This window comes from Gigantopelta aegis, chromosome 4 (assembly GCF_016097555.1).
Source record: "Gigantopelta aegis isolate Gae_Host chromosome 4, Gae_host_genome, whole genome shotgun sequence".
Lineage (NCBI taxonomy): Eukaryota > Metazoa > Mollusca > Gastropoda > Neomphalida > Peltospiridae > Gigantopelta > Gigantopelta aegis.
Genome location: NC_054702.1, coordinates 43,323,157 through 43,341,188, shown reverse-complemented (window position 1 = coordinate 43,341,188; position 18,032 = coordinate 43,323,157). Strand labels below are relative to the sequence as shown.

At 34.9% G+C, this 18,032-nt stretch overlaps 1 protein-coding gene across 1 annotated transcript in view; it reads right to left on the bottom strand.

Annotated features, from left to right (window-relative positions):
• LOC121372060 (potassium voltage-gated channel subfamily KQT member 1-like) overlaps positions 1-17,597 on the bottom strand; it is a 50,679-nt gene extending 33,082 nt beyond the window's left edge. The window contains exon 1 of the mRNA XM_041498314.1: positions 17,229-17,597. Within this exon, the coding sequence (XP_041354248.1) occupies positions 17,229-17,503 (275 nt within the window). The 5' untranslated portion in view covers positions 17,504-17,597. The remainder of the gene's footprint in view (positions 1-17,228) is intronic.
• Positions 17,598-18,032: the final 435 nt, after the last annotated feature.

Sequence of the window (18,032 nt, the reverse complement as noted above, 5' to 3'; positions counted from 1 at the left end):
ATGCATATCTCAGTGGTCAATGAATCTAATTCTTTAGATTTATAGTCATCCAATTATGGCAAACATCTTAAACTTCAAAATGGCAGCCATATGGAAATTCAAAATGGCCATCAAGGTAATCATTTGGCAAATAGGTTTTCTCCTAGTCTACATACAAATGCAACTTTTGTGTTCATTAGTACATTTTTAGGTCAAATTATTATAATATTGCAATACTAATGACAAACTAATGAAATAAAGGAACATACCAACTGTAAATTGTAATGTATAATGGCATATTAGGCATCTACTTCATCTTAATAGTATGCACATTGCAGCAATCCTCATCAGTTTCACATTTTCAATGCTCTGTACATTGAAGGTTGTGTCGCTTACACTAAATTACAGTACATCTATCTGAACACTTACTGACACCACAATTGCATCTGGTCAGTTTTACCACAGATTCTGGTGTAACTTGCACCTCCAACAGCAGTCACAAATATACCAACCCCCTTGACCCAACCAAGTTTGTATGGATCAAGAATGTCCATATGTAGCATGACATCTTGAGCTCAGAAATGTGCTTGGAGATGTGCTCATTGGGTATGCTGTTTTCATACCCCAGATGTAGGTGGCAGTGTTTCCACACTTTGGTTTGGTGATGGTTTCTTGAACTTTTCATCTTAGAGTAGCTGCATCAGTTGTAGAAATGACCCTTGTGCTTGGTTCCATGCAGTAAAATCTTCACCATTTTTCACTGACCTCTTTGTATGGTTAATCACCGATTCCAACCTGACTTTGGTGTTACTAATATATGGAACTTTCATGAATACATTGAATTCTCTTTATTGTCCACCATCACCAATTGTCCTGTTGTGTCATATTCAGTTAAAGCATGAACATCTGATAATCCGAGTCTATCTCTGGAAACAGTTCATTATACAATGTATTAAGGTTGATCTGGTTGTGATTTACGTATAATTATTTGTGTATCCTAATGGTGATAAAAACCATCTGTATCTTTGATGTAGAAATCCACCTCATTGCCTGGCCTGATTATGAGGAATCATGTGTCATTGTCACATCATGGCCTGCAATAGTTTTCGATATCGTAGTGCTCAGATAGCTTCGAAAATCTGTAGCCTGGTTATTGGAAATATCTGATGTTATCTTTCATCAATATTATTGTGTTAAAAAATAAATCTTACACCCATGTAACCATCTAATAGTGAATCAAAGCATGCAGGAAATGCTTCTGTTCATTGACAAGACATATGGCAGATTAGAAGTGAATTTCTGCACCAGACACAGACTTAGTTCTTATCTTGAGAAGATCACACACACTGATCCCAATATATATCGGTACAGACGTAAGTTGCAACCGGATCAACATGCAACTAACTGATGATGAACTGGGTTCAGAAAGAAAATCAACATTACCAGGGTTGCATGTAGTAACTGGATGTGACACAACATGACAAATTGATGGTATATGCAAACAAATGTTATTGAATGTATTCGGGAAAGCTCCACTGGCTATATCTGAAGCTCTTAGCCAAATTGGAATTACTGATGAATCATACAAAGGTCAGTACCCCATTGTATTAAGCTCAAGGGTCATGTGTATAATTGAGACACCATCACCAATCCAAAGTGTGGAAACACTGCCAAATATCTAATAACAGCATACCCAGAGAGCATATCTCCAAGCAACTATCCTAGTTTAGGATTCCATGCTACATCCAGTGATCTAGACCCATGGTTGGATCAAGGAGGATATATTTGTAAATGTGGTGGAAGGGGCAAGAACTGATCAGATGCAACTGTGGTATCAGTAAGTGTTCAGGTAGATGAACATGTAATAAGGAATACAACCTGCAATGTACAGAACTCTACAAGTGGTGATGGTTGCTGCAATACACATGTCATTACAGACGAAGTAGATGCCTAATCAGGGGTCACAATGGAAAATAATAAATTTTATTAAATTTTCAGATACATGTATGTAGGATATTTCTTTAGAAATTATTAAAAAGTAGCTAATTTAAACAACATTCTATTAGCCAGATACTAAATGGGTGAGCCCTGCTAATGTGTCATTGTGAATTACAGTTTACAATTGGTCTGTTCCTCTATTTCATTAGTTTAAAATTTAGAACATGAAAGTCATTAGTAATGCAATATTTTAATTATTTCACATAAAATGTATGTGGACTAGGAGGAAAAGTATTTGCCAAATGATAAAATTGGTGGCCATTTTTAAATCTCCATGTGGCTGCCATTTTTGAATTTTAATGTGGTTCCATGACTGGAGGATGGTTATAAAAATGTCACCCTTTAATTCATTGATCCTAAAAATGTACAGACAAAAATAATTGTGCTTCTGCCTTAACCGGAAGTTATGATATATTAAAAATACATTAAATGGTGACCATTTTGAATTTCAAGATGGCTGCCATGACTGAATGATTATAAAAATGTCATCAATAAATTCGTGGCTACATAAATGTACATATAGACAAAAAATACTGTGTCTCTATGTTAACCGAGAGTTGAAATATATGGAAAAATATATTAAAATGGTGGCCATTTTGAATTTCAAGATGGATGCTTAGGTCAGACAACAATTTTTGTTATGGGCTACTCTTCCGATTAGCAGCAAGGGATCTTTTATTTGCGTTTCCCACAGGCAGGATAGCACAAACCATGGCCTTTGTTGAACCAGTTATGGATCACTGGTTGGTGCAAGTGGTTTACACCTACCCATTGAACCTTGTGGAGCACTCACTCAGGGTTTGGAGTCGGTATCTGGATTAAAAATCCCATGCCTCAACTGAGATCCGAACCCATTACCTACCAGCCTGTAGACCGATGGCCTGCCATGACGCCACCGAGGCCGGTATGCCTTAAAGAAACCCATTTGAAAGCTATATGTGTGAACACACACAAACACACACACACACACACACACACACACACACACGCACACACCCGTGTGCACAAACACATGCATGTATATACACATGCACACACACACACACACAAACATATACACACAAAACTGACATAAGAAATAAGTCACATTCAAGATCTTAACATGGAATATCTGTGCTAAAATCCATGCATATCTTTTAAAAACAAAACAAAACAAAAGAAAATGGTATACCCCAGGGATGTGTCATCTCCCCTATTTTATTTAATATCTTTATCAATGTCATTACAACAGAGATCACTAAATAAAACAATTCATACACACACACACACACACACACACACACAGACACACAGACACACACACACACACACACACACAGTGAAACACCACAATAACAACAGCAACCAACAAAATCAATATTTCTCTTTTCAATACCAACAATTTAGTAACTGGGCTGTAATTTAGGGTATCAATATTTCCCTAGCAAGCACCATATACAAACTGTCTGAAAACAAACATAACCACAAAAGCAACAATCAATGAACCAAAGATAGTAATAGATGACAAAAAGATAAAATGTTTGGGTCTTCTCATTTTTAACAAAGAATCTACATTTTAAAATCCTGTTAATAATATATAGTCCATAGCAACAAAGGAATTGTCAACCTGCTCAGGTCAACAATCTTGAAAATTAGCTTTGTATACAACCATTCAAATATAAAGAAAACTCCAATTACAATCTACTTAAGTATCACCTTACAACACACTCATTGTAAAAGGCCAACAATTCTCTAAAGACAAACACTCAATAAGTCATTCGTCGCATAAAGAAAAAGGTTTTTTTGTTTAACAACACCACTAGAGCACATTGATTTATTAATCATCAGCTATTGGATGCCAAACATTTAGTAATTTTGACATATAGTCTTAGAGAGGAAACCCACTACATTTTTCCATTAGCAGCAAGGGATCTTTTATATGCATCATCCCACAGACAGGACAGCACATACCACAGCCTTTGATTAACCAATTGTGGTGCAAAAAATGGCTGGAACAAGAAATAGCCCAATGGGCCCACCAACGGGGATTAAACCCAAACCAACCGCGCATCAAGTGAGCATCCCTTCCCCACTCATATCATCAGAATGCACACACAGAAGGTGGCATTTTATACACTTAAATTACTCTCGGCAAACTAATTTCAAAAGTAACATGCCTCCACCCACTACTGATCCCAGTTGGGCTGCTGGTGCTCTCTTGCACTTTCCAGCAAGGGCGGTCTTCTCTCCCACCCACCCCAACCCTTTTCCTATTAGCACCTGCACCCATGACAGTTGTGTGGTACCAAAGTTTGTTCTGAATGTGCACTAAAACCCCATGACCTGACATTAAATATTTAGCAGCTGTTGTCACTGTGAAGATAATTGACATGCCTAAACATTTAGCAGTCCACTGGATTGATGCAAATTTGGAAATGTGGTAGTCAAAGCTAGATTTTAATTTGAGTATCCAAAACATTAAGATCAGTTCATGAAGTCAGAGTGAAAAGGTTTTAAGATGATGGACTATTAACATTGAATACTTACTTGGATCAGCCAAAAATGTTCAAGTATATTTATGATGGTATACTTTGCTGTCATCAAGTATGTTGTCAGTATAGTTTATATGGCCAAAATGGTCAACTAGAAGTATCATTTGAATATCTTAATGTTTTAATTAATTAAATCAATACAGGGACAAGACAAATGATTTAACAATTTTGAGATATAGATTAAATTCTTAATACATATAGTTTGTAGATTTGTTTTATATTAACAAATGTTGTAGTGGAATATTTATTTCTGTTTATATATTAACAGATGGGATTGGTGAACAGCCATAGCCTATACAAAGATCTTTCCCTACATTATACAACTGAAGTGATAACTGGTCAACATGGACATGTTGAGAAAAATACAAGATGTGTATTTAGTGTTGAAAAAGATAGAACTATTGTATTTTTAACCTTTCAAAATATAAATATTTGTATATAGATTAGAACAGAAAGAAAGAAAGAAGTGTTTTATTTAACGACGCACTCAACACATTTTATTTATGGTTATATGGAGTCAGACATATGGTTAAGGACCACACAGATTTTTTTAGAGGAACCCGCTGTCGCCACATAGGCTACTCTTTTATGACAGGCAGCAAGGGATCTTTTATTTGTGCTTCCCACAGGTAGGATAGCACAAACCATGGCCTTTGTTGAACCAGTTATGGATCACTGGTCGGTGCAAGTGGTTTACACCTACCCATTGAGCCTTGCGGAGCACTCACTCAGGGTTTGGAGTCGGTATCTGGACTAAAAATTCCATGCCTCGACTGGGATCCGAACCCCGTACCTACCAGTCTGTAGACCGATGGCCTGCCACGACACCACCGAGGCCGGTCTAGATTAGAACAGAGAAACAAGAAGAATAAAGGAGAAGGTGGACAGTTTTGTCAGTCAAAATGAAATTGTGGACTGCTTTGAAGAGTAGTTCTATCTTCTGTTACCTCTACCCAGTATATAATGGTTAAAAGTTGTAACTTATTGTGTTACTGACCCATTGTTATTAAATAAATTCAAAATCACAGTATTTTGGTGTTTTGATGATAATTAAAAAAAAAAATTGCAAGTCATCTTTGACAGTTGTTAAATGCAAATAGGTTAACACATTTAAAGAATGTATCAAAATAGGACAGTTAGTTATACAAAGATGTAAGATACAGAGATTAATTAATCTTAAACTATTAAAAATCACCACCCATCAAAAACTATCCTATTTTAACAAAAAGTATATAAAGACAGTTTTTGATTATGTCATATTTTGTTAAAAAAGAAGCCTCAATCAACCAAATACAAAGGAAAGTGTGTGGGAAAATGCAGAAATTATTTTGTGGGAATGTGAGGTTTTTTTGCACGTTAAACAATATTCAATCACTTTTAGTTTCTATTTAGTTTGTGCTAGCTACAAGTAATGTTTTGGTAAATGGTACATTTCTGAGAGGACTATGCACCTTTGGATGGGATGGTTTTTGGTTGTGGTTATAAAACAACAACCACCTATAGTTCAGGGGCCATATTTTCGAAGCCATCTTAGCGCTACGAAATCGTAAAACCGTCGTAGGTTGTGACGTCACTACAGCGCACGCCATAGTGACGTCATAGCTTACGACGATTTCACGATTTCGTAGGCTAAGATGGCTTCGAAAATATGGGCCCTGGTCTCCACGAGTACTTGAGTACTCGAACACAGGCCGAGTCTAGCAAGACTACGTCTGTTCACAGAACTCAAGTAACTTTGCAAGAAAGAGCACTCTCATTTAATTATATTGTTTTAACATCATTTTGCCATTTGCTTGCCTCGAGTTACATTATAGTGCTATGAGACATGAGGGAAAACAAAAGTCGAATGTGCAGAATGCAATACAATGACATGATTTAGCATCCATATTCAACGTTAGAATTAAGATGCATAACACTATTTTACTTTATTCCTCAGTCTTATTATCATATAGTGTAAGTGTTGGGTACTCGGGTCTGGGTTGAGTTTGAACCTCGAGTACTTAATTGAATCCAATATTTTTCACTCATGGAGGCCCTACCTATAGTGCCTAAAATTTCAATTATAGACGCTACAGAACATTGACTTAAGCACTGACAACATTTCATCCACTCCCTGTGCCTGTAAAAGTTCATGGTTCTGCTATCAACCAGCCAGACATGTCATAACAAGTGATCGTTCAATCTTTGAAATCACAACCTTCAACAGTTATTCCTGTAAATAGTTTCAAATATTGTGAACAGTGAAATATCATTCTATCTCTAAAATTATTATGGATGCTGTTGAAGACTATGCCAAACAGAGGGCCAAAAATGAGAATTAATTTGTCAAATATACCTTAATTTCGGAATGGGTCAAGTCAATATGCGATATTGTCATTGAATTACAAAAGAAGATAAATTAGGTCAGGAAGCCCTTTTTGTCATGGTCATCTGTGATAGAAAGTCTAGCTAGCTACTCTACATGAACAGTTTGTAACAGTGCCAATTGACAAAGTGTCAAATAATGTAATCATTTGTAAGTACTATTATATTAATTGTCTCCTAGAACTTGGAGTTGATAATTAAAGTAGTGCTACATATATCTGAAGAAGAAATATGCAAAAAACCACAAAGCTGTCTTTGACACATTTGGCTTGAACTTAAAATCTGAAGACATGTCTATTCCTCTTTTATATTGGATTCCAGAACTTCATAAGAATCCATACAAGGAGAGATTCTCTGTTGGGTCCAGCAAATGCACCACCAAATCCTTGTTTCATAGACTGACTAGTATTCTGAACACTATCAAGGATGGCCTTTCTAGGTATTGCCAAAATATCTTCAACACAAGTGGTATTAATAACATGTGGATTCTCAAAAATTCAAAAGATTTACTTGAAACCATTCACTTTCAATCCAGATCAAAGTTTAGTAATATTAAAACATTTGATTTTTTTAACATTATACATAACACTCTCCCAATACAAACTTAAGGGGAAATTCCATTCTTTAATCAACGAGGCATTTGTTACAAAGGACAGTGAATGGAGATATACTGAGACCTAAGACATGTGTTATGCTGGACTTCCTCATTTACAATATATTATATGTCAAATGTGTGGACAGGACATGTAGATAGGAAATAGGGATCCCCATGGGCACCAACTGTACTACTTACCGACTTGTTTCTCTGTGCATATAAACTGAAATTTCTTACTAATCTGGGTAAAAGAAAACAGGGTCAGGTCAGGTGATAGGGCTTAACGTGCACATTCAGAGCAAGCTGTTTTAGCGCACGCCTGTCAGACAGGAAGAAAGCAAAGGAATCTGCATGGCTAAATCGTGTCTTTCCACTGTATTAAAAACAAAGGAATCTGCATGGCTAAACCTTGTCTTTCCGCAGTATTAAAAACAAAGGAATCTGCATGGCTAAATCTTGTCTTTCTGCTGTATAGAAAACAAAGGAATCTGCAAGGCTAAATCTTGTCTTTCCGCTGTATTTACGATCAGTCAATAATAGCAGGATTACAGATTACCTTCCATTGATTTACCCACAAAGAGTTAGAAATAAAAGAAGACATCTGAAGACATTAAATCAGTTTCCTACCTTGATTTATGCGTAGAGATTCAAAGCAATGCTTGTCTCCAAACTAAGCTGTATGACAAAGAGATGACTTAACTTATAGTAAATTTTCCCTTTATGTCAAGTAATATACCTTTTGCTCCAGATTTTGTTGTCTACATATCACAATTTGTAAGATATTATGGTTTACATAGCATCCTTGTGCACTCTACAAGTCTACTACATTATGTTTTTCAGAAACCCTAATATGAACATGAAACAAACTTGTAACAGGGAAAAACTTGACAACCACTACTGGTTTGTCACTAGTGTTGGAAGGTATCCCAGAAAATGTCATTGTTTCACTGACTTCATGCCGTAATTGATGCCCTCTAATTCTGTACACCGAAATACTCACACATGTGGCAAGTATAATATATCAAATCAAAGCATATGGTCGACTTATGATCTACTGGTCCACATGATACACTTTGGTCATCATTAAATGACCAAATCCCACTGTCCTTCCCTTACAGCTTCCGATGACACAAGGTGTGATGCTTTGAATATGGTAGGGGTTTACTGAATTCTGCTCCCATAAGCTGTTATGAGTCTAGCTGTAAGTGGTTTTCCACCGTCATACTGAATTACAGCATTGGCATTATTCATAATGGGAGCAAAATGTGGCTGCAGAATTTCATCTCAGTATCTCTGTGCTATAAAGATGCCTTAGACGTGAATCAGGATTTTCCTGCCAGTGTGTGAGACTGCTGCCCACATCTCTCCACTTACTGTATGCAGTTTACAGCATCATATTCACAATGACGTCTGTACAGTTGACATCTTCCATCAGTGGGAACAAAATAAAGTAAAGTTTGTTTTGTTTAACAACACCACTGGAGCACAATGATTAATTAATCATCAGCTATTGGATGTCAAACATTTGGTCATTTTGACTCGTAGTCATCAGAGGAGACCAGCTACATTTTTCCTTATGCAGAAGGGGATGTTTTATATGCACTTTCCCACAGACAGGAAAGCACATACCATGACCTTTGACCAGTTGTTCCTACTGGTTGGAATGAGTAGTAGGAACAAGTAAAACATGAGTATGCTGTAATATGGTAATTATGTATCAGTTACTGTAATTCATACATAATAAAACATTTTATGTGTACTAAAAGTCATAAAAAAGCCCACCTGTCGTGAATACATCTGCTGGGAAACTGTCAGTGGATATAAGCATGTGTCAGTGGTTGATTGATTAAGCAGCCAAATGTTCTCATTTTATCCATTTATGGGATCAGGGTTTTAAAACAAAATTTAATGTAATTTAATCCACCACTGATCCATTTCCTCTGTCTGTCTGTCTGTCTCTCTCTCTGTCTCTGTCTCTGTCTCTGTCTCTGTCTCTGTCTCTCTCTCTCTCTCTCTCTCTCTCTCTCTCTCTCTCTCTCTCTCTCTCTCTCTCTCTCTCTCGCTCTCTCTCTCGCTCTCTCTCTCTTTCTCTCTCTCTCTCTCTCTCTCTCTCTCTCTCTAATTTAGATCACGTCTGGACTTTCAAGTAAAACCTAAACATTCTTTTCTCTCCATATTTCATGTGTTTAAAGAGTCAGCAAAGCCATATACAAATTAATAATTATTTTTAAAATGGTCTTATTTAAGCATTAAGTATAAAATTCCAGGTTTAGCAAATTTTAAATTTAGCAAATTTAAAACTTTTAATTATGTGTCTAATTACAAGAAACCTGACAAAGCATCTACTGAAATTAAAAGAAAAAATCAAATTATAATTGTCCAAACTATATATGCCAGAAGAAAACCTGCAATAATGTATTGAGACTGATTTAAGTAATAATAATGTATGCATGATTACCTTGACTTACAATTATCTGAGATCAACCAATATCAACAACAAGTAAACGAAACTCGTAACCTTATTCATTTTAAAGACCACAATTCAATGACAAATTCTGGGAGGGGGGGGGGGGGGAATTTACTATTCTATAATGATCTATCTATAATTCAGTTTGTCAATCAACATTCAATGTAATGAATCAGGATTCCAAGAGCCTTAACACCTGTTGTAAGTAAAACATGAACATTAATTACCAAATCATTTCAATTTAACACCAAGAAAAGCCAAATTCATATATCAATCCAATCTTTTTCTTTCTTTTAACTTTATTAACATGCCTATATCCAATAGAAGTCCAGTCACTATCCAATGTAATACTTTCTTTTTGAGACGAGTTAAGTTAATGGCAACACAATGTTTTGACTAGTCACAATTAAGAAAAACAAAGACATAAATACCTTAAAAAGCTTGTGAGCAAAAACACATATTATGTACTTTTTTACCATGTTAAAAAAAAAAAAAAAAAAATTGTTGACAAAATCAGAAGATAAATTTGCAAATGATTTGATTAAAATTATGTCTCTTTTTTTCTTCTATTTTTTAAATACACAGTTGAAACATGAAAACTAAAAATAAATTTGAAATTACATAATATTGTATTATTATGTCAAATCAAACCATAAAATATTCCCAACATAATATAAATGGCCCAAACAACCATATGCTAGACTATGTTTTGGAAAATACATGGGCGTATAGGAAGGTGTCCAAATGTGTGTGTGAGTGGGGGGGAGGGGGGAGGGAATACACACACACACACACACACACACACACACATATATATATATATATATATACAGTCGAACCTGCCTTCGCGGCCACCTCCATATGGCGGCCACCTGTCCATGGCGGCCACCCTGAGGTCCCCCCAATGAATTTTACTATATATTTTACCTCTATGTGGCAACCACCTGCTCAACGCGGCCAGCGGCCACACTTTTGTCATAAAAAAGCGAAAATGAGCCTGCTATCGCGGCCACAATTGTTTTTTAGTGCAAGTTATAAAGAAATGTCGGCAATCGTAAAAAAAAACGTAAGATGTTTTTGTTGATATAACCAATTGGCTTGATAAACAGCGGTCCTTTAAAGGTCCGCTCCTGCTTCGGAGTTTGTCACTGGCGATGTCAGAGGCTAAATCCGAAGTGGGCGTGCCTGAACCCTTGTGGATAGGGGCACGTTAAATCCAGTTTCCTTCCTTCCTTCCTTTAAAGGTTGTCGGTCGCTTAGCTGTGTTCATTAATTAACAAGTGTTTTTAATCTGGATTAACGGTGCGATGTACTAGTCATCGGCGGTGGTCATTAAACGCAGTTGATAAGAGGGTATCTAGCCTAAAACAACTGGAGTTAAACGTGTCAACTCTAGAAGGAATTAAATACTGCTGCAGTTTATTTCTGATATTTATTTTCAAAATGCCACCTAAACCCAGTAAGCCGATCGCGTTAACGTTGGAACAGAGAGTAGAGGTCATTAAAAAATCAGAGAAAGACAAATTGAGTGCTAGAAATTTCATATAGATGATAATTTTTTGTCTTGTTTCTAATTACGTTTTTGCACATGTATATGGCTCCTTAATAGTTCTATTGCAACATACGTGTAATTGTTTTTTAAAATTCGGACTTATATATGACTTTTGTCATGTCCCACGAGTGGCCGCCATAGACAGGTTCGACTGTATATATATATATAAATACATGTATAAATATATAAAAACCATCGCTGATGCTACAAAGTGGGGGGGCACATCCCCCCCCCCCCCCCCCCCCGCCGCTGGTACACAAATCATGCGTTTCAAAATTAAATGGCACTCATTTTTTTCAGCTCACATGTTTTACTATTGTCATTGATGTACACTTGTATGTAATAAATGTTTTTTTCCCATAAGTCTTACAGTGCACCACATTTTGTTATCAAAGTGGTGTATAATATTTGAATCCTCGTTGGGTCAGTGCCACTACGTGTTATTTCTCATTATGTTGACTGCAAACATCAATACTACAATGTCATCGAATGAAAAAAATATATCAATCAGAAATGGTTCAAAGATTGGTGTATGAAGTGCGGAAGCTGTAGCTAGCCATCCTTGAATATCAAATACATGCAATATGATTCTAAATGCTTGTGGGAAATCAGTGTGGCAGGTGGGTTCTTGTCAGCCCGGGGCACTGGCAACAGAATGAAAACTGATGAGATGGCTGGTGTTTTATAACTCGTGAAAACCAAATTAATATGTGTTTTATATCCTAGTACATCGCATAACTCATGAAAACCAAACTCATATGTATTATATATCTCCTGGCACATTGTATAACTCATGGAAATCAAACTAATATGTGTTTTATCAATTGACACATCGTATAACTCATGAAAACCAAACTAATACATGTTATATATCTCTCCTGGCACATCATATAACTCATGAAAACCAAACTAATACATGTTATATATCTATCCTGGCACATCATATATCTAATGAAAACCAAACTAATACATGTTATATATCTCTCCTGGCACATCATATAACTCATGAAAACCAAACTAATATGTGTTTTATTTATTGACACATTGTATAACTCATGAAAACCAAACTAATATGTGTTATATATATATCTCCTGGCACATCATATAATTCATGAAAACCAAACTAATATGTGTTATATATCTCTCCTGGCACATCATATATCTAATGAAAACCAAACTAATATGTGTTATATATATCTCCTGGCACATCATATAACTCATGAAAACCAAACTAATACATGTTATATATCTCTCCTGGTACATCATATAACTCATGAAAACCAAACTAATACATGTTATATATCTCTCCTGGCACATCATATAACTCATGAAAACCAAAGTAATATGTGTTTTATTTATTGATACATTGTATAACTCATGAAAACCAAACTAATATTTGTTATATACATCTCCTGGCACATCGTATAACTCATGAAAATTAAACTAATATGTGTTATATACATCTCCTGGCACATCGTATAACTCATGAAAATTAAACTAATATGTGTTATATATCTCCTGGAACATCGTATAACTCATGAAAACCAAACTAATATGTGTTATATACATCTCCTGGCACATCGTATAACTCAAGAAAACCAAACTAATATTTGATATATCTTCTGGGACATCATATAATGCATAAAAACCAAAATAAAATGTGTTTTATTTACTGACACATTGTATAACTCATGAAAATTAAACTAATATGTGTTATATATCTCCTGGGACATCGTATAACTCATGAAAATTAAACTAATATGTGTTATATATCTCCTGGAACATCGTATAACTCATGAAAACTAAACTAATATGTGATATATCTCCTGACACATCAAATAATGAAAAACAAACTAACATGTGTTTTTATCTCCTAACACCTAACGTAACTAATAAAAACCAAACTAATATGTGCTATCAGTGATTAGCTAGCTCTGTCATTTGCCAAATTTGCCAATAGCAAATTTTAAACACAATTTGGTGAAATAATTTCATATTAAACTTGATATATTGTTGGAAAATAATGGTGGGTTTCCGCAATTTTTTAATGGTGAAATTTTCTGCACACCCAGAGGTAGCCCTGATTTTATCTTGTGACACATCGAATAACTCATGCAAACAAAACTAATATGTGTTTCATTTTATTACACATTGAATACCTCATGCAAACAAAACTGATATGTGTTTCATCTTGTGACAAAACTAATATGTGTTTTATCTTGTGACACATCAAATAACTCATGCAAACAAAACTAATATGTGTTTCATCTTATTACACATTGAATACCTCATGCAAACAAAACTGATATGTGTTTCATCTTGTGACAAAACTAATATGTGTTTCATCTTGTGACACATCAAATAACTCATGCAAACAAAACTGATATGTGTTTCATCTTATGACACATCAAATAACTCATGCAAACAAAACTAATATGTGTTTCATCTTATTACACATCAAATACCTCATGCAAACAAAACTGATGTGTTTCATCTTGTGACAAAACTAATACGTGTTTCATCTTGTGACACATCAAATAACTCATGCAAACAAAACTGATATGTGTTTCATCTTATGACACATCAAATAACTCATGCAAACAAAACTGATATGTGTTTCATCTTGTGACAAAACTAATATGTGTTTCATCTTGTGACAAAACTAATATGTGTTTCATCTTGTGACACATCAAATAACTTATGCAAACAAAACTGATATGTGTTTCATCTTATGACACATCAAATAACTCATGCAAACAAAACTGATATGTGTTTCATCTTGTGACAAAACTAATATGTGTTTCATCTTGTGACACATCAAATAACTCATGCAAACAAAACTGATATGTGTTTCATCTTGTGACAAAACTAATATGTGTTTCATCTTGTGATAAAACTAATATGTGTTTCATCTTGTGACACATCAAATAACTCATGCAAACAAAACTGATATGTGTTTCATCTTATGACACATCAAATAACTCATGCAAACAAAACTGATATGTGTTTTATCTTGTGACAAAACTAATATGTGTTTCATCTTGTGACAAAACTAATATGTGTTTCATCTTGTGACACATCAAATAACTCATGCAAACAAAATTGATATGTGTTTCATCTTATGACACATTGAATAACTCAGGCAAACAAAACTGATATGTGTTTCATCTTATGACACATTGAATAACTCAGGCAAACAAAACTGATATATGTTTCATCTTGTGACAAAACTAATATGTGTTTCATCTTATGACACATTGAATAACTCGGGCAAACAAAACTGATATGCGTTTCATCTTATGACACATTGAATAACTCAGGCAAACAAAACTGATATGTGTTTCATCTTATGACACATTGAATAACTCAGGCAAACAAAATTGATATGTGTTTCATCTTATGACACACTGAATAACTCAGGCAAACAAAACTGATATGTGTTTCATCTTGTGACAAAACTGATATGTGTTTCATCTTATGACACATTGAATAACTCAGGCAAAAAAAAACTGATATGTTTTTCATCTTGTGACAAAACTAATATGTGTTTCATCTTATGACACATTGAATAACTCATGCAAACAAGACTGATATGTGTTTCATCTTATGACACATTGAATAACTCATGCAAACAAGACTGATATGTGTTTCATCTTGTGACAAAACTGATATGTGTTTCATCTTATGACACATTGAATAACTCATGCAAACAAAACTGATATGTGTTTCATCTTATGACTCATTGAATAACTCATGCAAACAAGACTGATATGTGTTTCATCTTGTGACATAACTGATGTGTTTCATCTTATGACACACTGAATGACTCAGGCAAACAAAACTAATATGTGTTTCATCTTGTGACAAAACTGACATGTGTTTCATCTTGTGACAAAACTAATATGTGTTTCATCTTGTAACAAAACTGATATGTGTTTCATCTTATGACACATTGAATAACTCAAACAAACAAAACTGATATGTGTTTCATCTTGTGACAAAATTGATATGTGTTTCATCTTATGACACACTGAATAACTCAGGCAAACAAAACTGATACGTTTCATCTTGTGACACATTGAATAACTCAGGCAAACAAAATTGATATGTGTTTCATCTTATGACACATTGAATAACTCAGGCAAACAAAACTGATATGTGTTTCATCTTATGACACATTGAATAACTCATGCAAACAAGACTGATATGTGTTTCATCTTATGACACATTGAATAACTCAGGCAAACAAAACTGATATGTGTTTCATCTTGTAACAAAATTGATACGTGTTTCATCTTATGACACATTGAATAACTCATGCAAACAAAACTGATACGTTTCATCTTGTTTATGGTTCAAAAATAATTCAAAATAAAGTATGAAGTTTTAGTGTTATTATTAGCAAGTATGATTCGAATTTAATTATAAGGATTGTCTGTTATTTCTTTTATGTTGATCTTGGTATGAACAAAAAAATCATCTGCAAACTTATGTGAGAATGGCTTCGCCGATTCACACAGTTTGCGGATGATTTTTTTGGTTCATACCCTGATGATTAAATGTGAAAGAAATAACTGACAATCCATAATCAATGTATCATTAGTTTTGTTTATATCCTTATGAATATGTCACGTGTACCATAAATTTGTGAGCTGTAACAAAAAGTGCCTATTTATAGAAACAGTGACCAAGTGATCGAAAACATATGAAGTAATTTCCTCACAGCGTATCATCTTAAAATGGTATGGGAAAAACATCACTACTAAATGTTTTTTTTTTTTTAATGACACCACTAGAATAGATTGATTGACATCAGCTATTCAATGTCAAACATTTGGTAGAGTCTACATTTTTCCATTAGTAGCAAGGGCTCTTTTATATGCACCATCCCAAAGTCAGGATTGCACATACCATGGTCTTTGATATACCAGTCATGGTGCACTGGCTGGAATGAGAAATAGCCCAATGGGCCCACTGACGGGGATTGATCCCAGACCGACCCTGCATCAAGCGAGAGCCTTACTACTGGGGTATATCCTGCTCCACATCACTAGCATACCATGTATGGTGATTATCATCTGTAACAGAGCTTATTTTATGGATTCATTATTAATCTATAGGTAGGAAGTACAATTTGGATTTTAATTTAGTATTCTTTAAAGAAATTCAAATGCTATATCAGCATATGTTTCATATCTTCACAGTGTGAATAGGCTATTCAGTTAAGCTAACATAGTAGTAATTAATTATATTATCATGATCAGTATCAAGTTAAACTAGTACAGTATTACTACTGTCACACTGTGAGTACTGAGTTAAACTAATATGGTATTTACTACACTCAACACTGTGATTAAACTAATATGGTATTTACTATACTCACACAGAGTACTCAGTTAAAATAATATGGTATTTACTACACTCACATTGTGAGTACTGAGTTAAACTAATATGGTATTTACTATACTCACACTGTAAGTACTGAGTTAAACTAATATGGTATTTACTATACTCACAATGTGAGTACTGAGTTAAACTAATAAGGTATAAATTTACTATACTCACACTGTGAATATGGAGTTAAACCTAATATAGTATTTACTATACTCACACTGTGAGTACCGAGATAAAATAGTATAGTATTACTATACTCACAGTGAGTACCAAGCAAAACCAGTATAATATTACCATACTCACACAGTGAGTACAGAGTTAAAATAGTAAAATATCTGCTATACTCACACTGTGAAGTGATAGATGAAACATTTCCAGCCAGTGGGACGTTCCAGGAAGTTATAAACTTTTCCTTGCAAATTTGCCGAGATGCTATTTTTAGAACGATGCCGAAATCGGGCTTCCATCATCTTATCCATCTGTGACAGGACAGGTTTGAACTGCGTCCATGCTGTCTGCGACTCCTCGTATGACGATGGACAAGGCTCGGCACTGTATGTTGTCACCTCCTCGTCTGGGTAGGGGTAACCCTCCCGCCGGCTGCCCAAAGCAAACAGCTCCATTGTCCAACTAGTACAAGTAGTTAGAAAGATAATCAAACTGATGACTGCATTGTGTAGCTAAAAACTGTATCAGCAGAAAACAGCCGAACCATGAACACTGAACGGAAACACTGTGAACACTGAATGGAAACACTGTACAGTGTGCCAAACATGACATTCAGAGAATACACTATCATCAGTTAGACACACCAGTCTTGTCACTTTTCAAATTGCTATAGGTGATAAGATAATTCAATTCCCTGTGATGTCTAATCTAAGGTGTTGCTTGGGGGCAAAGAAATCAATACAGAGGAACACATGTAGAAATCACTTAACAATCATTGAGGTATCCAAATAATTTCTTCTTTTCTTTCACAGTAAGAAAACACACATCACATTGCTAAACAATTAGAACACTTATTTATAATAAAACATTTCAAACTCCAAAGAAGTAAACACAAATTATTTGCAGGCCAATCTTCAGATGCACGGGACTATCTTTCTTAGACAATATCCATAATGTCTTGTCTGCTTGGCAAGATGTAAATAT